At 48.3% G+C, this 23,779-nt stretch overlaps 1 protein-coding gene across 6 annotated transcripts; it reads left to right on the top strand.

The window, feature by feature from the left end:
- Positions 1-77: 77 nt before the first annotated feature.
- Positions 78-23,472, top strand: BCL6 (BCL6 transcription repressor). 6 transcript variants are annotated; one of them, XM_036448693.2, is made up of 10 exons: positions 78-193; positions 10,980-11,018; positions 11,803-11,974; positions 13,691-13,912; positions 15,581-16,549; positions 16,849-17,033; positions 18,165-18,332; positions 19,391-19,521; positions 19,627-19,764; positions 22,254-23,472. In XM_036448693.2, exons 3-10 carry the CDS (start codon positions 11,814-11,816, stop codon positions 22,395-22,397), a joined length of 2,118 nt encoding a protein of 705 aa, XP_036304586.1. In that variant the 5' UTR covers positions 78-193; positions 10,980-11,018; positions 11,803-11,813; the 3' UTR covers positions 22,398-23,472. The 6 variants fall into 6 exon arrangements, with proteins under 6 accessions (XP_036304586.1, XP_045439751.1, XP_036304587.1 ...); XM_045583795.1 differs by lacking the exon at positions 78-193 and adding an exon at positions 1,887-2,027; XM_036448694.2 differs by lacking the exon at positions 78-193 and adding an exon at positions 7,759-8,252.
- Positions 23,473-23,779: the final 307 nt, after the last annotated feature.

The following is a 23,779-nucleotide window of genomic DNA, read 5'->3' as shown; positions in this document are numbered from 1 at the left end:
TATTGTTCTTTGAATGCTTTTAACTGGCAAAAGAAGGCAAAAGTCCCGCAGCTCTGACACAGTGTCCTCCCCTTCCATGCGGCAGTGGTAAAGTCCGAAGCTCAAATTCCGAGAATTGAGCTCTGTTGATTCTTAGAACTGGGGTTCTTAGAAGTGGTGATGCAAGAAGTTTCTAGGAAAGGCCGGACACCAGGTGATTATTGCTGTTGCTGCCGCCGCTGCTGCTGCTGCTGCCGCCGCCGCCGCCACTGTTGCCGCTGGTGCCGCTGCCGCCGCCGCCGCTGCTCATGATCATTATTTTACCTTTTAATTCCTTTTTTTTTCCGCTCTTGCCAAATGCTTTGGCTCCAAGTTTCCTATGTGTATCTATTGATATGAATGTGTATATATATTTATTTATTCTAGCTGTCAGGTGTTAAAATAAATGCCTATGATTAGTCCCATGTCTCTCCCACTCTTAGGATATAGATTTTTTTTTTCTTCTAATGTATTTGTTATTTGATTCTTGTCTTGAGTGAATCGGCCGGTGTGGGGAGGCTTTTTGCCACCCTCCCTTGTGTTGTTTTATTTTTTTTTATTTTTATTTTTTTTATTTTAAGGAGGTGGAGGAGAGGAAGGAGGACAGTTAGGGGGCGGCCGGAGCAGAAAGGACCAGGCAGTGTTTGGGGGGTGCTTGGGGCAAGTCTGGGGGCTGCTGTCTGGCCCCGGACCGCGGGGAGGACGCGCGCCCGCGCTCTCCGCGCTCTCGCTCTCGCTCTCTCTGCTGCTGCCTGCTTGCGTACGGCTTGTGATCTGGGCTGGATTCCTGCGGCTGTGTTTTTCCCCTCTTTTTTTTCTGGCTTGCAAGCTGCCTTCCTCGCTAACCTCGCTCCTGCCTCGGCTTCCCTCCCTCCCTCCCTCCGCCTTCTCCCCGGCCTTCTCTTCCATCCCCTCCCCGTCCTTCTCCGTAACTCCGGGCGGCAAAGAGGGAGACCGCCCGCTCGCTCGCTCGCTCTTCCCGCTGGCTCCCTTCCACCGCCCTTGGTCCTCTAGACTCGCTGCCTCTGAGCTGAGATTTTGGAGGAAAAATGTTGTTGTTGTTTTTTGTTTTGTTTTGTTTTTAATCCCCCTAAAAATCCGTATGAAGTATAGTTTCTACTTTTTTATTTTCTTTTTTTTTCCGTTCTGAGCCGTGATCTTCCCTAAGGAGATGCGAGTGTTTGGGTGTCCCCTTTCTCTGTGTTTTGGGGGAGGTTTGGCTCGCCTGGGGGCGGGGATGTGGAATACTTTGGAAATTATGCTTTCTTGGTTGCAGACCAGGGAGTCGGGAACAGCGCGCGCTCCCTCTCGCATCCCAGGGAGAGAAGCTGCTGGCGGGACCGGGGTTTGGGGGTGGGTGGGAGGTGGTCCAGGGGGACGCGTGTGCACCTGCGGGGCTGCTCCGTGTGCGGGGGCTCCGGGAACCTTCCCGAGGCAGCCTGGCGGAGAAGGAAGGTGGCGGGAATTCTTGGCGGCCGCGGTGTTTTGTTATTTTGGCTACTGCGTGACTCGGTGTTAGCTCCCAATGGCTGTTCCCCCGCGTCCCTGCATTTCATTTTATTCTTCCCGTGGTGCGATCTTTGTAAAAATGACAACGACGGGCCGGGAAGTGGCCGGCGTTAGGCTTTAGATGACCGAGGTCCTTGCCCTGGGCGAGTGGGGATAAAACCAAAACAAAACAGCCCCAGCCCGCGCGTTCCTGCGTGCAAGACCCGGGAGGAGAGAACACTTTGTGGTCCTGGCCGGGCGGCCGGGCGCGGGAGGAGGGGGCGCGGGCGCGAAAGGGAGATCTTTGTGAGTGATTTTGCAAAATCGGAACGTGAGGTTTGGTTGGATTTGCAACCTGTTGGCTCTTTCTCGAGGGACTAGGCAAGGGAGAAGGCGGCGGCGGCGGCGGCGGCCCGGGGCGGGATCTGGTTGGGAGTTGGAGCCTCGGAAGTCGGCTGCTGCTCCCAGGGACCGAAGGAGCCAGGGGCCGGCCCGCTGCCGATGGTAGCGGCCTGACCATGGTAAATTTCTGGAGAGTTATGGGTTATGTTGCCTTGTATGATGCTGTATTATTGGAACTCTGGTGGAAAAAAAAATGGAACTGGTGTTGCAATCATGAGTTTTAAAAGCTCCCCCATGAAAACAAAAACAAGAACACAACACAACAGATTTTTACAAGAGTGAAAAAGAGCCTTTGACTGTTGTATCCCTTCTCCCAATAGCTAAGACTTGGCGGTGGGGGTCCTGACAGCGGAGCAGGGAGAACGACCCTAAACAGTGGGCTGAAAGTCCAGAGCTGTTTACTGAGTCAGTTTATAGTTTCCAGGAGAAAAATCTTGTAATGTTTTTTTTAAATAAGTGAATATCAGTAGATGCATTTTTACTCTCTTTTTTTACTGTCCAGAAAGAAAAAAAGTGGGGCAGGAGAGAGGGAACCAGGGAAAGGGCTGTTTAGAAATACAGTTTGTGGCTCTGCGCGATGCCACCGGCTTCCTCTACAGAGACTGCCAGTTTCCCTTTTTCTTTGCAAGGTGTGTGTGCGGTTTTAATAAATAACTTAAAAAATATAGGGGGTGGGGGGAGGCAAGACCTGTCAGGAGACAGGTATCTATTTTGCTCACTATTTACTACCAAGAGCCTTTGGCACTGCAACAGAATCTCGTAAATCTGCAGCCCAAGTTGAAGTTCATCTGGCCCTAGTCCACACGCTATTCCTGGAGGTAGCAAACATGAGTTCAAAGGAATGAGGTGAAATCACATTCTTGCTTTAAAATATATACTTTTTAAGAGAGAGAGAGAGAGAGAGAGAGAGAGAGAGAGAGAGAGAGAGAGAGGAGATATGTGTCTCTGGGGGAGGAAGACATGGCAAGAGGTTACCAGGAAATGAGCATTCCCTTGCTCAAAGGACTGCAGTTGAGTCTTCAGGCCAAAATAGAAACCTGTAGATGAGAAGTGTCTCCCCTCCCCCATTTATAAATAGTAGTTTCCAATATCATACTATTTGGAAGACTTTCTAATACTGCAGGCTCAAGCATTGGCTGATTCTAAGGGTCTGTTGATTGTGACAATAAGGCCAGAAGCTCTTTGTGAAAACTAGGCAACTGGAAGGAGAAGGCAGCCAGAGGAAGGGGGAATTCTCCAGCTGGCCTTGCCTCTGTGCTCAGTTTGGAAGGGTTTTATCCCATGCTTTCGTGAAAAGACCTTCCAATTACTTCTGGGCTTGGTGGACAGGGGTGGGACTCTAAATTCTTAAGCTGTCCTTTCCTGAGCCCCGAAGAGTTCCAGTTATTGGTTGAGTAAATGTTAGCCATGACTAGATGTCAAAATCCTTCCTTCCCTCTCCTTTGGGGTAGCCACACTCACAAGCCACTTTGTTATGAAAAACTTAAGGTTCAGAGGAGGTGGTGTGGCAGCGCCACCCCTCGGTGGGTGAGACTCTGGGTGCACAAGTCAAAGAATTTGAGAAATATTGTGAAATGACCTTATGAGGAATTCATTTATTTTTTTGGCCTTTAACAATATAAAACTAACTTTTAAAAAAAAGGACTTTGCAGTTGATTTCTCAAATGGGAAGAGGAAAAGTTTATTTTCAGCTAGGATGGTGTCGTATAAAAAGCAAAGTAGTTCCAATCAGAGAGAGAGAGAGAGAGAGAGAGAGAGAGAGAGAGAGAGAGAGAGAGAGAGAGAGAGAAGGAACTAGAGAGAGGGGAAGGTTGCCTAATTGGCTTTAAGCAAGGGAGTTCTGGAGGAGATAGCCCCCGTTCTCTTTTGGACTTGACTTCTCAGGGCACCTGAATTCTGTTGTCTGACGTTTAGATAGGAAGGAATATGTTAGTGTTAAAATCCGCAATGACTGGAAGCTCTGTAGTTTTGCTGGCGGTGATGGTGGTGTGTGCGTGGGGGGGAGGGAGGAGAGATTTAGGAGTGAGGTTAGGGGGTTGATTGCTCGGGGCCACGGTTATCTGGTCTGTGTCTTGGTTTGGAGTCCAGCCAGCCCAAAGTTAGCGTGTGGCGCATGCTGGTGCCCTGCACTGCGCAACTAGTGGGAACAGGAACGCTGCCGCAGGGATCCCAGCGAGGGTGCCGGCTTGTCTGCGCCCCAGGAGAGGCTTCTCCCAATCCTCTTCGACTCCCGCCTCAGATCAGTGGTCCCATCAAAAGACCACTCCCACTCTCCCGGATTTTGGGAGCGCTGTAAGCCTGGGGGGAACCCTGCAGTTGACCTCCAGGGTCCGCTTTCTTTGTGGGGGATCAGGAGTTTATTCTAGGCTTCCTCTGCTGGTCGCCCAGTGCTTGACAGGGAGCTCTTCTAAATGCCATGGAGTGCTATTCTGATGATCTTTTTTGAAGACAAGTGCACCCTTGCTTTCCCTTTTCAATACTTTCAGCCTTTCCGGCTGGAAAAACCAGTCTACTCCAAGAACTCAAACTCCAGATCATGTGTTGTGGTTGCTAGAGGCGTGAGCATCGCGAAGAAAAAAGAATACATCTAGTAAATTAAGTGTTTTCCAGCTTGGCCTATGATGGCAACTCCCTCCCCCTAACAGACAAAAAAAAGGGGGGGGGTAGTTGGGTGTGGAAGGTTGTAGCTGCGCAGTGATTTTCAGACAGACTGACTGAGCCTGCCACCTAGTGATAGGTCTTGCTGAGATTCCAGCTTTGGGCGGTGGGTGGATCGCGTCACTTCTCCTCTCCCCAAGTCTCCCAACCTGGTACTAGGACTGGCAGGGAGGACAGCCTCCAGTGAGGATGGCATCCGACGTCCAAAGTTTGGATAAGATGCATGAAAATTATAAAGCCTCGGGATGCTTGCCCGATCCAAGATTGCTTAGTGATGGGCATCTGCCTCTAAGAAGAGAACAGTAAAAGTAAAAGAACTGGAAAGAACTCCACACTACCTCCATATTGCTATTGCCTCTCCGGCGGGGGGTAGGAGGGGGGGAAAGGGCGATATTCGTATTGGAGGGATGCCATGGGGGCTCTAGGACATACAACTCTTTACAGTTGAGAAAACAGGCCTGATGAGGGGACCTGTAATAGTGAGATACCTACATAATCCAGGCCAGATTTTAAGTCTCTGAATTTCCAGGTTAGTGACTGGAAGTCAAAGGGAAGCTTACCTTCACTCCTTTGAAGTATGTAAAAGAAGGAACAGCCTTCAAAGTGCCTTGATTCTAACCTCTTAGGTCACTAAAGGTGGAAAATGGTTCTCCAGCTGTCTTGGAGGAATTGGTTTATAAATTATGGCCTAAGATTTTCAATAACTAACACGAAACGCCTACAGTTGTGCTGAGGAGTGGGGGGTGGGGGGGCCCATATCTTGAGGGGGTGGGGTGGGGTGGGGAGGCATGTGTTAGGGAGTGACTCAGGCCCAGTCCTGGACATGCGGAGATGCATTCTTGCAGCACCTGAGGCTGATATTTGGATCCTGAAATTCCTCTGTAGCCTCTTCTTTCTAAACTTTGCTTAGTGGCTCGGAGAGAAATCAGTTGTGTGGATGGGTCATAGCGACCGGCAGAGTGTGATCCTCACTAGAATTTGCGCCACAGCCGCTTCCTAGCACTTTTTCTTTCTGAGAGTTAAAAACTTAAGATGGCAAACGTGCGCCGGTGTCCTAGCGGCCCCTAGCGGCGGCCTCCCGCACAGCCGCGGAGACGCTGTGGTCTCTACCGCCCGGTCCGCAGAGGAATCGAGTTCAGCCTCTCTCGCTGGGGGAGCTGTTGGAGGCCGCGCCGGAGAAACGCGCCTCTGTTCGGGTTGGAAATGAATCTGGGGACGTGTTCGAAGAGCGGTCAAGTTTGACTCATCGCCTTCCAAGGACAGTTAGTGCCTTCCATCCTCATTAACGCGAATAAAGACCTTGGCTGACTTCGGTCCAGATCGGGTTTTTTAAAGGCATTGTTTGCTTGGGAAGATCATGCCTTTTCCCTCCCCCGCAGGCCTTTTTTGCAGAAGCCGAGCGCGGCCCAACCCGGATGGCGGAGAGATATCTTTGCTCGGGGACGTGGTTTGCTTGGCATAGTCTGCCGGACCTTTCTGGGAGGCTGTCTCCAGCAAGCTGGAAGCATGGGGCAGCGTCCCTTCTGCCGCTCCTCTGCAGATCTTGCTGATAAAACACATCCCTCTGCTTTATTGCATTTCCTAGAAGTTTGCAAGCTTAAAAGAGCGCTTTTGTCAGAAACGTGATAGGAAGTTAGGACATAACGTCCCCGAACACCTCGGACCTCGGGCACCCAACACGACTGCCCTGCTGAGGCCACCGCAGTATCAAATTGGCTTTCATCTACTGTCGACTCCCCACCCTCCCACCCCAAGAATAAAAAGCTGGAAGAGAGTCCCACACTGAACAAAAACAACTCCGCAGTTTTGAATCCACCACCTACTGTGGGACCCCTGGGGCTGGACCCGCGCTGTTACTTTAGTTGAGATGCTGAATAGAAAGGCAGCGCTCCGCCTGCAGAAACCCAACGATCAGGGTTTCACTGCTCAGCTCTCACCCTTATTAAAATTCCTCGTCCCTTCCCTTACACAGTGCTTCCCACATTCTCCTTTGGATCTCTCACCGAGTTATTTGAGTTATTAGATTACCAATAAGCCAACGGTAGGCCAGGATTGGGCGGGGGGTGGAGGACCGAGGTCTCCTCCCGAGACTGTCGAAACTAGGTCAATGGGAAGGAAGAAGGGGCGGGGCGACGAGGGATGGCTGGTCTCCAGCCCTGTGGGGAAGGCTCCCTCTAGTGTTCAGTAGCGGCGAGACATGCTTACGGGACTCCTAATTCCCAATAAGTGCCTTTACTTGATTTTAACTTCCCTTCCTGTATGCACACCCCCACCCCATCCCATATTAAATGTCAGCCTTCGCTTTCACCAGTATATTCCACCTGGCGAAGGAATGAGAAAGCCTCAAAGCGGGAGGCTGCAGAGGCCCAGTCGTGAGGAAGGGACCTTAACTCCGCCGCTGACTGGCGGCACGGCGCCGGGTGTCACCAAAGCCAGTTTTAAGACCCAGCTGTGGCTTTGAAAGGCTGCGTCTTTCGCATCCCCGGCACCCCAGTCCCAGCTCCCCCACAAAGCGCCTCTTGGAACATAAATGGGAGATGGCGCCAGGGGTTACAATTCCCAGGGAAGCTTTGGGAAGGCGCGGCCACCTTGGAGCGCGCGCGCACGCGGCGGGGTCGGCGTCCTGGCCTCTCCTGAGTCCCAACCTTGTTTCTAACGGGTTTTCAGAGAAATAGAATTCGGAAAAACCGAAACCTTGCCAGGTTCGGCCTGGCAGCTCTTTATTCAAAGGCTTGGGGCGGAAACCCAGCCGAGCTGTATTCCCCTACTTGCCAACGTGGGCGGAAGGGCTATCGGTGTAGGGTTTCTCCAACTCGGCTGGGGTGCGCTGCACGGAGACCCCGAGCCCTCCACCTTGCAGGCCTGGACGCCTCGCCTAACTATCCTCTTTAAAAAGGGAATTTGGGGCCAAGCGAAGGGAGAGAGAGAGAGAGAGAGAGAGAGAGAGAGAGAGAGAGAGAGAGAGAGAGAGAGAGAGAGAGAGAGAGAGAGAGAGAGAGAGAGAGAGAGAGAGACGCCCCAGGCAAATAAATGCCAGACTTGGGCAACCTGAAGTTACGAAATGAGCTTCAGACTAGACCCCAAATCCTGGCGTCTAGGGTCGGCTCTGCTAACTAACTAGCCTAACCACCCCCCTTTATTCTAGTAAAACTGTCCGGAGAAGGGTAGGACTCGGGAGCTGTCAGTCCCTGGGTGGATGCGCGCGGCCGGCGGATTTAGGGGAAAGTGTCCGCATTCCCCGCCAGCCTGGAGGGGAGCGGGGCGCCCCCACCCGCCCCCGTCCGGGTGAATCCCCAGCAGCCCGCGCGGCCAGGCGGCGATCCCTCCCGCGGCGGCCGTGGGGGCCCGCGGCTTCCTGGAAAGTTACTTCTCGCCGGAGTCGGCGACGAGCCGGGAGCGTTCCGTGAACTCCGCAGAGCGGAGACGGACTGCGTTCCGGGAAGGAGAGGGCTGAGCCATTCCCCTCACTGCCCCCTGCCTTGACGGGCGGGCGTAACAGGAAAAAGAAAGAGGCACACACAATGTTAGTTCCCGAGGTGCACGGAAAGTTTTGCCCGAATACCACCACATTGAGGGCTGCCACGGCGGTCCCGCGGCGCCTCCGCCCAGCCCGCGGGCACTCGGAGGCGGATGGGCAGAGGCGGTGGCGCGGCGCCCCCGGGTGGGCAGGCCGCCCTGGCAGCCAGGTACCGTGGAGCGGGGTGGGCTTGCGCCCGCGCGCGGGGCTGGGGTGTGTGTGAGCGAGAAGACCGGGCTGCCCAGGGGCCACCAAGTGTACGGAGGAGGGAAGGGATGGGGTGATGGGGTCTTTGTATTGGCTCGCTGTCACCGGAACCTTCTCTCTCTCTCTCTCTCTTTCTCTCTCTCTCTCTCTCTCTCTCTCTCTGCCTTTCTTCTGAGGGCGCTTAAATTTAAACACCAAAGGGGAGAGAGAGAGAGAGAGAGAGAGAGAGAGAGAGAGAGAGAGAGAGAGAGAGAGAGAGAGAGAGAGAGAGAGAGAGAGATTGAGAGAGAGAGAGAGAGAGAGATTGTTTGTAGGGAGGGGGGGGAGGGCAGGAAAAGGCAAATTTTAACTCTCACTTGGTTGGTGTGAGTGTTTTTTTAACTCTCACTTGGTAGTTTCTGTGGCTGGGGCGGGCTGGATTCAGAGGAGTCCAGGTCTGGGCCCTTGCAGTTGTCACTTTCTCCTGGACAGCTCTGATCTCTTGGTTGTTTTTGTGGCATGAATCTTGTGTGTGTGTGTGTGTGTGTGTGTGTGTGTGTGTGTCGCTGGTGAGTTTCTGAAGCTAGCAGACAGGTTTGTCCAGGGCTTGCTGGTGATTGGTTTTGAGATGTTGGGCAAGGCTTATTCCCTGGAGCCTCCCCAGTAAATCAGGGCTGTTAATGAGGATCAGATACAATAATGGACTGGAAGGAGCTGAGTGGCCTGTAAAAACAAACAAACAAAAAAACAAAAAAAAAACCCAAACACAAACCAAATGCTAGTGGTCCCTCCACACCTGCAGCTCCGAGAGGGAAGTCTGTCACCCACACCCACCATAACCCGCATAGTCATTCACTGTGGCGCCTCCTGAGACAGAGCTCAGTAGGAAGGAGTGGACTTAGCAAGGACATGGACCTTAGTGTAGGTGCATTTATTTTGGGACAACCCAGGCAGAGGTTTAGGGTGAAAGGTGCCCAGCCTGGAGGAGTGTGGCTGATAGCAGACCCAGGGGGAATTGCTTTGTTTGTTTCAATCCAAATCTGGAGTGAATCATTGATAAGTGTCAAGGTGAAATGGCAAATCTGGGCTTCCTGTGGTCCAAAGGTGTGTGACTGGAAATCCACTGGAGAGCTGGCGGTTGCAGCTGGCTGGAGGACAGCCTTCGGTATTACAGACGTGTTTAGGGATCCCTTCCATGAGGGAAGAGGAGCGGGTTTATAAATAAACCTCACGTGTGCCTTCAGCATTCTTTTTCACTGGAGACCAATAATTGAACGATTGTTAGGATCAATTTAGTCTATCTCTCTCTGGCTATTTTGAGTTGGAACAGGGAGAGGAGGAAATAGGTTCTTTTGTCTTTTTCTGTCCTCTCCCTTCCCCCGTTTTCTAACCCCCTATCCCCACTCACTCACATACATACACACCTAACCTTGAAGCCGATGAGATTGAGTGACGGGCACTTGGGACCACAGAGAATTGTCAGAGTGTTTGGTTACAGACTCAAGGAAACCTCTCATGTTAGTGCTCATTTGGTAAGACTCAGCAGCCTGGAATGGGGGCAAAGTGTTTGTGTGGGGGGAAGGAACTTAAAAATGAGATTCACCCACGTCAGGGTGCTGTCTTGCATGTTCTACAGCACGTAGGCCAATTTGGAAAGGGTCAGGAATTTGAGCCAGAAGATCTAGGGCTGGGCTATTCACCATCTATGTGGTCTAACAAGACCTCCCTGGCCTCGGGGCCCCTTTACCTGGAAAATAACTAAGGCCTAAGCTTTTTTTTAAAAGGGAGTGGGGAAGAGGGCTAAGATAGCTTTTTTTTTTTTTTTCTGTCGTTGTTCTGCAGCCCATATACTGTCATAAATGAGAGTCTTCCACCTGTACTTTTAAATTATTTTGTTTTAAAGAAACCAACTTGGAGAAGGTACAAATTTCATTAGTGTCCCTGGCCATTTCTCAGCTAAATCAAACAATTAAATATTTTAACCAGCAGGGGGAAGCACAAACTTGCAAGATTGTGGCAGTATATTTTGTCTTAGACCCAAGCGGGAAGGGAGAGGAAACTTTTAAACAGAAGGCAAAGATCCTTAAGAAAAGCATAGCTAGGCCACCTCAGTTGTATTCTGCAGATTCAGTCTTCAGTGTTTCAGACAGTCAGGAAGTACTGCCTGGCCGTTTTGTCGTTGGAAAACCACTTGAACCCGAGTCTCAGTTTTGTCACCAGAGAAATTGGGATAAAGAGCTTTACCTTGTTGGCCTTGTGGAATCATTCTAAGGCTTTAAAAAGTAATATATTAGCAGGTTTCAAAAGCGTCCAACGTTTTTAGGCCCCTGAATGGTCATCCTTATTAATGCTGATTTTTTTTTTCTTTCTTTAAATGTTTTCTTTCCCACAAATGCACTCGCTTTGAGGTAGTGAACATTGTTTACATTGAGAAAGGAAACATATGTGTAGATGTATATGCAATTAATGTATGTACCATATCCCCAGTACTCAGGGTATAAACATTATCGCATGGCTTTGGGTGCCTGTTGTTTTCATAAGAGCAGAGCTGGAAAACTGTTTCCTAGCTTATGGTAAAACCGCACCAGCTGGCAGGCTGCAGCTATCAAAGTAAAACTAACCACGTGCATCCTAAAATAAGACTATAGTGGACAATCTTACACTCATTAAATCGAATTCTGTTTGTTTGTTTTTTTTCTCTTCCCTGCAGGTTTTAAGCAGAATTTTGGACTGTGAATCAAGGCATTGGGTAAGTAAATTGAATTATATGCCTTAACATTTTGTGGGGAAACTGTTTCTTTTGAATTTGCCAATGCATATGTTTCTGTGGACTTTGCCACTTTTCATTAGATAGGTGAAGGATTGCTTATTCCTTCTCTGTCACTCCCAGCCCTCATCCTGTAGCCCTGCATTAGACTGTCTTAACCACTGTTGTGTCATCATTCATTCCCCAAATTATTTCTTAGTTCAAATTAATTTAGCCACCTACTATCCACTAGCAATGTGCTGGGTGCTTGTTGGAGCATGGAGATAATTCTAAAGCCTAATAGAGGAGAAATTAGATACTGATGAGAATAGCTACAATTTTTCAGAACCTAGGCTTATAGATCAGGCACATATCTCTAATTTTACAACTACATAGGTATTACTACTCTCATTTTGGGAAACCAAAGCCCAGAAACATGGAGCAATCAGCTCCAAGTCACACAGCTAAAAAAAGGTCACGCTAGTATGCTAACTTTCAAAACCTGGTTCTCTCTCCTGTCATACACTCACTGCCTCTCAATGCTGGTAGAGTATTTGGTATGTGGGGAAAACACTCAACAATATTCATTCCCTTCCCCTTTTCTATAAAGGGCTTTCTATGCTGATTTGTTGGATAAAAATTATTCTCCCCATTTTATAGATGTGAACAGTAATGCCCAGAGATGGGCCATGAATTACTTAAAGACCAAACACAAGGGGTCTCAGTTTGCACTTCATGTTCTGGTTAGCTCTGGTTAACTAATAAGATTTTGACTCCTTATTTGCAGGTGAAGACAAAATGGCCTCGCCGGCTGATAGCTGTATCCAGTTCACCCGCCATGCCAGTGATGTTCTTCTCAACCTTAATCGCCTCCGGAGCCGGGACATCTTGACTGATGTTGTCATAGTGGTGAGCCGTGAGCAGTTTAGAGCCCATAAGACAGTCCTCATGGCCTGCAGGTGAGGGTCTGGAAGGGAAAGGTAGATGAATACAAGGGGAGTGATGGTGCTGATAGCGGACGTGGTGGAACATGTGGACCTTCTGCTGGGTTTGGGATCACAACTGATTTGTGTCCAGATGTCCAGCATAGGGCCTGGCTGGGTAGCCCCCCAGAAAGGGAATGAATGCCCACACCTTTCGAGAAAGAGTTTCTGTTCTGTGGGAATAGAGGGAGAAGAAATCAGATACTGTCTCAAGAATGGGTGTGTTTGGAGCAAACATGAAGAATAACTTCAGTTCACATGGGCCAAAAAATGAAAAGTGAAAGAGATTTTTAAAATGCGTTAAGCAAGCTAATTTGAAATAGTTTGCTCTCTTACTCCATAATTGTGTTTCTTTCATACTGTGGCTGTATTTCCATGGGTAAATTAGTGAAAGTGAGCCAGCTATTTCTTCATATATTCAAGTGTTCACAGCAATTTTTTATTACATCATCTCCCTGGATCTTCATAATGGCCTGTGTCATGGATGGCATGATTGCCTCCGTTATATAAATGCTAAAGCAAGGACACTGGCAGGTGAATCAATAGCTAGTAGAGAACTTATTTGACATCCACAAGAAGCACCTGTTCTTTTAATTAATGGTAACTGAGTGCTTACTATGTGCTAGCATCATTCTATACCCTTTATATGTTCTTGCCTCAACCCTGTAAGGTAGATACTATTGTTTTTTCTTTGCAGATAAGGAACCAAGGTATAGAGAAGTATCTTGCCCAAGGCTGCATTCCTTCTTACTGGTGGAAGTGTGGCTCACTTCTGCAACACACTCAGAAAGAGTAGACTTGAGGTGGCAGCCCTGATTTTTGGCTTCTGAGCGCTCTTTCCTAAGCCAGACAGCATGCTACCTGGAGGCTTGACTTGGACCTTCTAGGAATACTAAACTTGTGATAGTTTATGGCATTTTAGAAAAAAATCAGTAGAATGTAAATGTAGGCATCATTTTATTGATTTATCATTACTCAACTTGGTTTTTAAAAAAATACAGTAAGAGTTGTAAAATAAGAATAAAGAGATGGACCAAGGCTTATCTCAAAGATATAAATAAAAAATAGTCACTACAGATGAGTGTTAAAATGAACTCTGATCATCTGTGCAGTTACAACACTAAAAGGAAAACAGGTTCTGGGACTTTGAGAGACACACTTCACACCTCTGATCTTCATTTCCTCATTTGAAAAGAAGGAGAATGATAGAATCTACCTGGCAATGTTGTGAAGAATCCTATATAATAAAAAGGCTAATATGCAAATTGACCAAACAGCAGAATGACTGGTTGCTATGACACACACTGGCCACCAGATGGCAGATGCTCAATCCAGGAGTTGCCCCCTGGTGGTCCGTGGGCTCCCACAGGCGAGTGCAGCAGCAGTGGTGGGAGCCTCTCCCATCTCTATGGCAGTCAGACATTCTCTGAAGCTTCCAGACTGCAAGAGGGTGCAGACTGGGCTGAGGGATCCCTCCTGAGTGCACAAATTTCATGGACTAGGCCTCTAGTAATATATAAAAAGTGCTTAATGACTCACTGGCATTTGGTAAGCACTCCGTAAATGGCACTATTATTAATCGCTGTGGAAGTTTTGGAGGTAGGGTCTGGGGAGAGGGGCTGCACGTGTTGCTGACTGTAATTGAGGAGAGTCTATATGCCTGCTATAGTGAGACATATGTTTGTTTTGCAGTGGCCTGTTCTACAGCATCTTCACAGACCAGTTGAAATGCAACCTTAGTGTGATCAACCTGGATCCTGAGATTAACCCTGAGGGGTTCTGCATCCTCCTGGACTTCATGTACACATCTCGGCTCAACCTGCGGGAGGGCAACATTATGGCCGTGATGGCCACAGCTATGTACCTGCAGATGGAGCATGTCGTGGACACTTGCCGGAAGTTTATCAAGGCCAGGTGAGCTGCTCTACCAGGTGGAAGCCTGGGAGATAAGAGGGATCAGAAGGGATGAGAAATCCTGAACATTACATGCATACAGAAAAAAAAAAAAAATCCTCTATAATGTGCCACAACCTACATTTCATCTATTTTTGTACACTTCTGCCCTTACGAAATCCTGTGCTCCAGCCAACATGACTCCTTACTGCTCTCCAGATACGCCTTGTGCATCCTCACCTCCAGCTCTCTCCCATTCACTTGACATGCCCTTTCCTCCCTCCTACCCTGTAAGGCCACGCTTGGATGCCAGCTCCTCTGTGGATGTTTTTATGATTATCACTCAGCTCTTCCTTCTGCTCTTTCTCTCTATTCCAAAGCCTTTGCCTATCCTTTAGATTTTTCTTCTATTTTAGCTAACTCCCTATCCAAGGGCTGGGAAGTCATACCATTATGTAAAGGTGAGGAATCTGAGAGCCAAAGAAGGGAGGAGCTTTGTTTAGAACCATTTGATTCACTGCTCTAGGGCAGTGGCCAGCAAACTCATTAGTCAACAGAGCCAAATATCAACAGTACAACGACTGAAATTTCTTTTTTAAACTTAAACTTCTTCTAATGTTACTTCTTTAAAATAGACTCGCCCAGGCTGTGGTTTTTGTGGAAGAGCCACACTCAAGGGGCCAAAGAAACACATGTGGCTCTCGAGCCGCAGTTTGCTGACCACGGCTCAAGGGTGATTGCAACCCTTGTCAAACAGAAGGGTTTCTAGCCTCTGTCTGAACCCAACCAAGAGCTGGGAATGCAGTGTTCCCATAGCCACGCAGTTTACCTTGGACGGTCAGAAAGCTCCTCTTTATGGAGAGTTGAAATGGATTCCCTAATCTTCACTCATTGGTTCTAGCTCTATTAACTGTGACCGTGTTTGAATTGGCCTATATTTTGCCCACATAATGACCCTTCCAGTATATGCAACTTGAACTCTTTGTTTCCTGTGGGTGATAATGGTGGCAAGATCATAAGAGCCATCATTTCTGCTTTCTCTAGGTCAGGCCCTGTGCTTGGAGCGGTTAAGTAACTTGCTCCAGGTCACACAGCTGCTAAGTGGCTCAGCTGGGATTGGAAGCCAGGTCTGGCTGTTTCATAGTCAGGGCTTCCTGTACAAGCAAGGCTGCCTATTTTCCAAAGTACCTATGGCTCGAGTCCTTTTCCCCCCAGGGCATCAATTTGTCTATGACCCTCTGCACATGTGGCACCAGGACTATGAATTCTTCCCTCCCTGAGCCTCGGTTTCCGTGTGTATAAAATGTGGCCTGTGGTAACCGAGTATTCCCTTCCTTGCAGGACTTTGTCTGGGTGAATTGAGATAAGGGCTCTGAAAGCTTTCCATTCCATAATGATCCAAAGAATTGCAGATTCACGTTTCTACACATGTATGTGACTTAAACAGGCTCAGATTGTATGGGTAACTTTCTTCTCTTCTCTAGGCCTATTTACCCAACTGTGGGCTAGATTGCTAGACTTCAAGCATTAGCGATGGTAATTGCACGTGTTTCCCTTCTTAAAAGCCACATTTCCTATGTCTGGTTGGCCCAAGCACAACTGTGATTGCACAGATAGTGGCTCTTGGAAGGTCATCTGTTTAGTAGTTCTAATTCGGAGGCCGGTGTTTTCTCTTGCTTTCTCCTGCAGTGAAGCAGAGATGGTTCCTCCCATCAAGCCTCCCCGTGAAGAGTATCTGAACAACAGAATGCTGATGCCCCAAGACATCATGGCCTATCGGGGCCGTGAGGTGATGGAGAACAACCTGCCACTGAGGAACCCCCCTGGGTGTGAGAGCAGAGCCTTCGCCCCCAGCCTGTACAGTGGCCTGTCCACACCGCCAGCGTCTTACCCCGTGTACAGCCACCTCCCCGTCAGCAGCTTCCTCTTCTCCGATGAGGAGCTGCGGGATGCCCGGATGCCTGTGGCCAACCCCTTCCCCAAGGAGCGGACCCTCCCTTGCGATAGTGCCAGGCCAATGCCTGGGGAGTACAGCCGGGTGGCCATGGAGATGCCCCCAAGTGTGTGCCACAGCATCTACTCACCCAAGGAGGTGGCCCCAGAGGAGGCACGGAGTGACATGCACTACAGTGTGGCCGAGGGCCCCAAGCCAGCTGCCCCTTCAGGCCGGAATGTCCCATACTTCCCCTGTGATAAATCTGGCAAGGAGGAAGAGAGACCCTCCTCAGAGGATGAAATCGCCCTGCACTTCGAGCCCCACAATGCCCCCCTAAACCGGAAGGGTCTGGTTAGTCCCCAGAGCCCCCAGAAGTCCGACTGCCAGCCCAACTCGCCCACAGAGTCCTGCAGCAGCAAGAACGCCTGCATCCTTCAGACCTCTGGCTCCCCTCCAGCCAAGAGCCCCACCGACCCCAAAGCCTGCAACTGGAAGAAATACAAGTTTATTGTGCTCAATAGCCTCAACCAGAATGCCAAGCCCGAGGAGCCCGAGCAGGCCGAGCTGGGCCGCCTTTCCCCTCGGGCCTACCCTGCCCCACCGGCCTGCCAGCCACCCATGGAGCCGGAGAACCTTGACCTCCAGTCTCCAGTGAAGCTCAGTGCCAGTGGGGAGGACTCCACCATCCCACAGGCCAGCCGGCTCAATAACATCGTCAACAGGTGAGTGCAGTGGCAGTCTAGGCCTGGGCTCAGGGTTACCCAGCAGAGTTCCAGGTGTCACTTCTGAGGGACGCAGAAGCCATGCTCTTTTCTTGACTAAAATGTGAAGCATATCAGAGGAGTGGGACAAGTGCCGACTGATTGAATTAGCCTCAGTAAGGAAGGCGATTTTTCCACAGCAAGCCAGGGAATTCCCTCCTCTGTACTGTGGGAAAGAAACTACAATAGGTCCGGGAGTGGGGCCCAGGGAAGGGATCCCCTTTGCTTCAGCAGCTGAAACTCTGTTCTTCCTCCCACAGGTCTCTGACAGGCTCCCCCCGCAGCAGCAGCGAGAGCCACTCACCCCTCTACCTGCACCCCCCGAAGTGCACGTCCTGTGGCTCTCAGTCCCCTCAGCACACGGAGATGTGCCTCCACACCACCGGCCCCACGTTCCCGGAGGAGATGGGAGAGACCCACTCTGAGTACTCGGATTCCAGCTGTGGTGAGTCCCACCTTCTGCCCCCTCCGGCCAGGGAGAAGGCCCACCCCTGCCTCTGCTTTGTAGAGCTTGTGTTCCACTGTACTAGTATTTACGCATTGACATTGATTGGGAGAAATTCCTGATGAAGTCCACTGGCACCAGCTGGTCACTCCACTCTTGACCTTGTAGGGAACTAGGTAGACCAAAGCAGAAGATGGAGTGTAAGAGTTCACCTTGGGTAACAGAGAATGAGCAAAGAGACTTGGTAGCTTCATTCCAAAAAAAGGAAGCTTGTTGGGCTGTAACTCCCAGTGCTTTCTTAGCCCCTCTGGACCTAAAATGCTGGGTTGTCCATTCCAAAGAGGAGGCATCTGCACTGACTCACTCCTGCAACTCCCATAGGCCCTAGGGAGTCTTTAGAGCAGAGTGGGTACTCAGGAAATGTTAGCTGAACTAGATTAGTTGAACAGAACTATTAAATTGAAGTTTCTGAATAGCTGTCCCCCTGGCCAATTGCCTTTGTTCTGCACTTGACCTCCTTCTCTCTGGGCCTCTATTTCTACTCCCACCATCATCTGTAGTCTCCCGGTCTCACAAATCTTTGGGAGACATGAAATGCAGATTGGTGCAAGGGTGACCATGTTTGTCATTGGTCTTCCCAAATGACTTCAAAGTAGCATTGCATTTGATTTAATCTTACATTCCTGCTGCTTTTGTTATGTCAGGTGCTCCCATGAAGCAGGTAGGACAGGGGTTATTATCATGATTTTGGAGATAGAGACACAGACTTAGGCTCAGGGACCTGAAGTGCATCTGTGAATGAATACAAATAAAACTGTGAACTGATAAGAGCAGCCAGTTCCCAGCACTCTCCAGAAAAGGGAGAGCCCCGAGGTGCTTTCCTCTCAAGCTGCTGTGGGCCATGTGGGTACCTGCTGGTTCCAGCTTCCTTAGTATTCAAATGTGTCCTTTCTCCTTTGCGACTGAGATTCTAAATGCTAAGAAACAGAAAATCTCCACAGGCCCTTGGCTCGGGGCTCCCTTGTATGTTGGGTGGCCAGGGGCGCTGGGGTGGCTATGGAGGTGAAGGGCCTTGGAGCCCCATCTCTCTTGCTCCCGCTAATGAGAGTGTCCCCTCCCACCCTTTGACAGAGAATGGGGCCTTCTTCTGCAATGAGTGTGACTGCCGCTTCTCTGAGGAGGCCTCGCTCAAGAGGCACATGCTGCAGACCCACAGTGACAAACCCTACAAGTGTGACCGCTGCCAGGCCTCTTTCCGCTACAAGGGCAACCTTGCCAGTCACAAGACCGTCCATACAGGTATGGCCCTGCCCCCCCCCCTCCCCCCTCCTGAGCTTGCTGATGTCAATGGGGTCAGGAAAGGGAGAGGATTCCAGAGAAAGCAGTCTGGGGGCTTGGTACCAGTGGGGTGAGGTAGAGAGCAGGCCCCGTTCTGGCCTGAATGAGGGCTCTGGCCCTGTCACATCTTTGCTTAGTGGCTGGTCCACTCCATGTACCCTTCGTCTTTTCTCTGAGCTTCTCTGTCTTGCTTTTCTTCTTTCGCTAAAGACAGTTTCCCACTGTTGAGGAGGAGAAACTAAGGCTGAGAGACACAAAATAGATTTGGTTTTTGCAAAGCCAGAAAAAAACAAACAAAACTAAAGGCCTCTTGATTTCCTCTAAGGGCCTATTCCTTATCAACTCACATTCCTTTACCAGGTAGCTTCTAATAACCGGATTGTTGTCCAAAGTTGACTCTCTCTTGGTATTTTAAATGGGTCCTTTATCTCAGAAACTTTCCATGAAGGAAGGCACAGCCCTCTATTAGCTTCCTCTGTTTGAACATCACATCCAACTCAGGCCCCACCTCCTTTGCAAATGGAATCCAGCTGTAGTTGCCACAAGCGGAAAAGCACGTTTGTTTTGAAAGAAACTAGAACAGCCTGATGTTATCTCAGTGGGTTGACTACTGAATCAGTCTTATCCAAACGGAGAGCTAGAAGAGCCTTTCCAAGTCTCCAACATTCGCCCCTGGGGTTCTAGAGAGGGAAACTGAGGCTCAGTGACTTTTCCGAGTCCCACTGTTAGATGATCCTGATGACAAAGCTGGTTCCAGGGCTTTCTGGAACTTCACTCTATCGCTGTTCCACACCAGTATTGTTTCTACTCCTTCGTGCTTTTAAACTCTGACCAAGGGGTGCTGTTGTGTGTATGGGGATAGGGTAGGCAGGTCCCTGGATCCTCTCTTTGACACCTTCTAAGGGACAGAAAGTCAAAACAGCCCTGGGAAGGGCAGTTTGCTTTGAAACCTAGGAGCCAGGGACTATGTTGACCTCCATTGAGTATAGCTATCCTTTTCCCTTTTCCCTTGGTAATAGGTGAGAAACCCTATCGTTGTAACATCTGTGGGGCCCAGTTCAACCGACCGGCGAACCTGAAAACCCACACTCGAATTCACTCTGGAGAGAAGCCCTACAAATGTGAAACCTGCGGAGCCAGATTTGTACAGGTGAGCCGGGGGCACGGGAAAGGGCCCCTCAGCCTGGGCATGTGGCTGCCCAGGGGGGTGCAGCTCACCCCGACAGAGCCTCTCACGCTTTGCTTTTCTGTCCAGGTGGCTCACCTCCGTGCCCACGTGCTTATCCATACTGGCGAGAAGCCCTATCCGTGTGAAATCTGTGGCACCCGTTTCCGTCATCTGCAGACTCTAAAGAGCCACCTGCGAATCCACACGGGAGAGAAACCTTACCATGTAAGGGAGCCTTTGTGGCTACTGGTTGACCTGGGAGGGACAAGGATATGGAGTGGCAGGGCAGCAGGACTGTTTGCTCTTGTCTCAAGTGCCCAGTGGGATGGTCACTGGACTTATGGTCATAGCCGTGGATTTGGGCCTGATTTTTCAAAGACACCCTGCTTGGCCTGTGTCTCAGTTTGCTGATATTTAAAGTAGGGGTATTAGTGAGCTGGGCCTTAGGAAAGAGGCCTGAATTACGAATACATAAATGATAGAGTCATTCATTTATTCATTTCAAAATGCTATGGAGTGCTTACTGTATGCCTCAGTGCTGGGCTTGTTGTCTACTGAAGACAAGCTAAGGAGTTTGAGAAGGAGCAGCCAACCACAGCATTAGGGGTAGAAGAATGTGGTGACATAAAATAAAACAGAGAAACGAACATTTGAAGAAGGAAAGGAACAGGTAGCCAGCAGCCTGAAGCCATGCTTGGCCCATCAGAATCATGGTGTTCCATGGCAGGGACTCTGCAGATTAATGGCTTATAAGCTAATTTATTTTTAACATTCCATGAGCTAAGAATGGTTTTTATACACTCAAGTGTGTAAAAAAAACAAGAAGAACAATATTTTGTGATATGTGCAAATTTTACAAGATTTAAATTTCAAAGTCCACAAGCAAGGTTTTATTGGAACACAGCCTTGCTTACTAATTTATGGATTGTCTGTGGCCACTTTTGACAACACAGCAGCAGAGCTGAGTTGTTGTGTTAGAGAATGTAAAATATCCCACGAAACCTAAAATATTTACTGTCTGGCTCCATAGAGGAATAGTTTGCAGATGTCTGCTATAAAGGGGGAAGACACTGGACAGGCAGGCTGAGATATCTCGGTTCTTATTCTGGCCTTGGGCAAGCCCTGCTCCACAGTTTTCAAATTGTGCTCTTTTGGTCACTGAGGTCTGTGGCCCTTCAGGGCAGTATTGAGACAGCAGCCTCTTTTATCTTCTCTAGTTTCCATTTAACCTGAAAAGAGAATATGGCATCACTCTAGTTAGTGATGAGCACAAAAACGAATTGATGAATGGTTAACCCATAGCACAAATGTTAGCAGCAAAATGGGGTTATTTTCATTGTTTTGTTTACCAATCCTTGAATGAATATATTTTTACATGCTATTTATTCTTGGGTGTATTGGTTATTCTCTCAGTACCTTAATTTTATTACTTATAAATTGAGCCCAGAAGAGGACCTAACATATAGAGTTATATTAAGTTAATGGATTTGCTGAAGTGCGCAGAGCGATAGAATGTAGTAAGAGGAAAATAACTATTTGCTATTATAATTATCCTCTAGAACAGCGGTTCTCAAACTTTCTAATGCAACAACCCTTTGATACAGTTCCTCATGTTGTGGTGACTCCCAACCATAAAGTTATTTTTGTTGTTATTTCATAACTGTAATTTTGTTAGTTATGAATTGTAATGTAAATATCTCTGTGTTTTTTTTTTATGGTCTTAGGCTCTACAGCAGTGGTTCTCAACCTATAGGTTGAGACACAGGTTGAGAACCGCTAACAGGGTCACCTGAGACAATTAGAAAACACAGATATTTACATTTATAGAAAAGTTGCAAAGGAGGTGCAGGGAGCTCCTAGGTGTGCCCAGTTTCCCCTGTTGTTAATGTCTTACGTCAGGATGTCACAACTAATGCACCCATATTGATACGTTATTGCAAACTAAAGTCCATACTTTATTTGGATATTTTTACTTTTTACCTAAATTTCCCTTTTTCTCTTCGAGGATTATATTCAGGTTACCCCATAGAATCATTCATTTTACTTTTAAGTAACTCTTACACTAAAACCATTAGCATCCATTCATTGAATCGAAGTTAGAAACAGCTCTACTTGGGGATGCCTTGTTAGCTTACTTAAAGTAAGAAGGAGTCTAACTGTGTTTTTAAGGCATATCTTTAGACTCATTAATTTTCATGATTCAGTCCATTTGTCCAAATGTGTTCAGATTTAATGTGTAATTGTCTAAGAAGTATATTCTACTAGATACTAAGTAGATTATGAAGTTTAGTAAGGAGTTATACTAAGCATTTCCCACCTAATAAGACAAGGCTAGAAATCTTACAGGGGTTCAAAGGGAAGAGGGAGTCTTTTTATTCTAGAGAGATTTAGGGATTCCTTAATAATTAGGGGAGTTTTCATCTGAGCTGCACTTTTGGATAAGATTTGAACTTGTGGAGTTAAGTCAGGGAAATACAGTTTAAGCAGGAGAAAAGTATGAGCCACGTTTTGGAAAGCAGGGAAGGGACATTGGCACAAAGCGGTACTGGTCCCTTAGCAGGACCCCAGATTCAGGTGGGCTCGTAACCACTAAGAGGAAACAGCTCCTGGCTGGCTCACAGGGAGACAGGGCTCAGCTCCTTCTCTGGGTCTTTGAACATGACGTGTTTCTTGGATCAACAACAGCTAACCGCTTACCTCTGGTTTTCCCTCAGTGCGAGAAGTGTAACCTGCATTTCCGTCACAAAAGCCAGCTGCGTCTCCACTTGCGCCAGAAGCATGGCGCCATCACCAACACCAAGGTGCAATACCGCGTGTCTGCCACCGACCTGCCCCCAGAGCTGCCCAAGGCCTGCTGAAGCATGGAGTGTTGACGCTTTCCATTCAAGCCCCTTCTCAGAATCTACCCAAAGGATACTGTAACACTTTACAGCATTCATCCCATGATGTAGTGCCTCTTTCATCAACTAGTGCAAATCATAGCTGGGTATGGGGGGTGGGGGTGGGGGGGAGGTGTGGGGACTGGGAGCCAAGGCAGCTCCCCTTCCCCCACTGCCATCCAACATTAAGAAAATAATATTGCTTCTTCTCCTATGTGCAAGGCAAACCATGTCAGCAAAAAAGCAGAATCATTTTGTACAGCCAAGTGGGGAAGTAGGCAAAAGCTCTGACTTGACTTAGTCTGCAAAATGAGGAATGTATATGTTTTGTGGGAACAGATGTTTCTTTTGTATGTAAATGTGCTTTCTTTTAAAAGCAGAGACTTCGGTATGTTATCAGAGGGCTTTAATTTTTTTAACCAAAGGTGAAGGAATATATGGCAGAGTTGTAAATATATAAATATATATATATAATAAATATATATAAACCTAAAAAAGATATATTAAAAATATGACATTGCGTTAAAGGCTCGATTTTGTATCTGCAGGCAGACACGGATCTGAGAATCTTTATTGAGAAAGAGCACTTAAGAGACTATTTTAAGTATTGCATCTGTTTAAGTAAGAAAATATTTTGTCTAAAATGCCTCAGTGTATTTGTATTTTTTTGCAAGTGAAGGTTTACAATTTACAAGTGTGTATTAAAAAAAAAAAAAAAAAAAAAAAAAAAAAAAAAGCTATGGAAGGAAAAAATGTGTTTTGTTCTAGTTTCCGGTTTGTATATACCTATACAACGTGTCCTACGGTGCCTTTTTCATGGAAGTTTTCAACGATGGATCGGCGAGCGCTCCATCCCTTTCTGAAGTGTAGGCAGACACAGGGCCTGGAAGTTGTGGCTAACAGCCTCTTTGGTAATGTTTGTCTCATCCATCACATTCTGCGTCGTGCTTGTGTTAGAACTGCTCCGGAGACAGGGTTTGGCTGTGTCTAAACTGCATTACCGCGTTGTAACATATAGCTGTACAAATACAAGAATAAAATGTTGAAAAGTTGAGTCACCTCGTTCAGGGGTCTTTCTTTGTGTTGGAATTGGAACTTAAATGGGTCTGGTTTCCTCTGCTCTTAACACAGTGGGGAGTGCTCAGGGCCGCAGGCAGGGGGAGTGTAGGAACCAAGGCCGGGGCTCCATCTCCCAGCCCTAGGAAGGATCACAAACACCAGGCCCTGGTTGTGACCTTCGGTGGGGGGTTTTGGATGGATCTCTCACCTCTCTTTCTGGCTGGTCCCCTCCTCTGTGTTTTTGTTGTTGTTGTTTGTTTTCTACTCAAGGTTCTAGGCTGAGCTTTTGATGACTTCAGTTC

This window comes from Pipistrellus kuhlii, unplaced genomic scaffold, assembly GCF_014108245.1.
Source record: "Pipistrellus kuhlii isolate mPipKuh1 unplaced genomic scaffold, mPipKuh1.p scaffold_m20_p_2, whole genome shotgun sequence".
Lineage (NCBI taxonomy): Eukaryota > Metazoa > Chordata > Mammalia > Chiroptera > Vespertilionidae > Pipistrellus > Pipistrellus kuhlii.
This window is presented reverse-complemented; position numbering and strand designations above follow the sequence as displayed.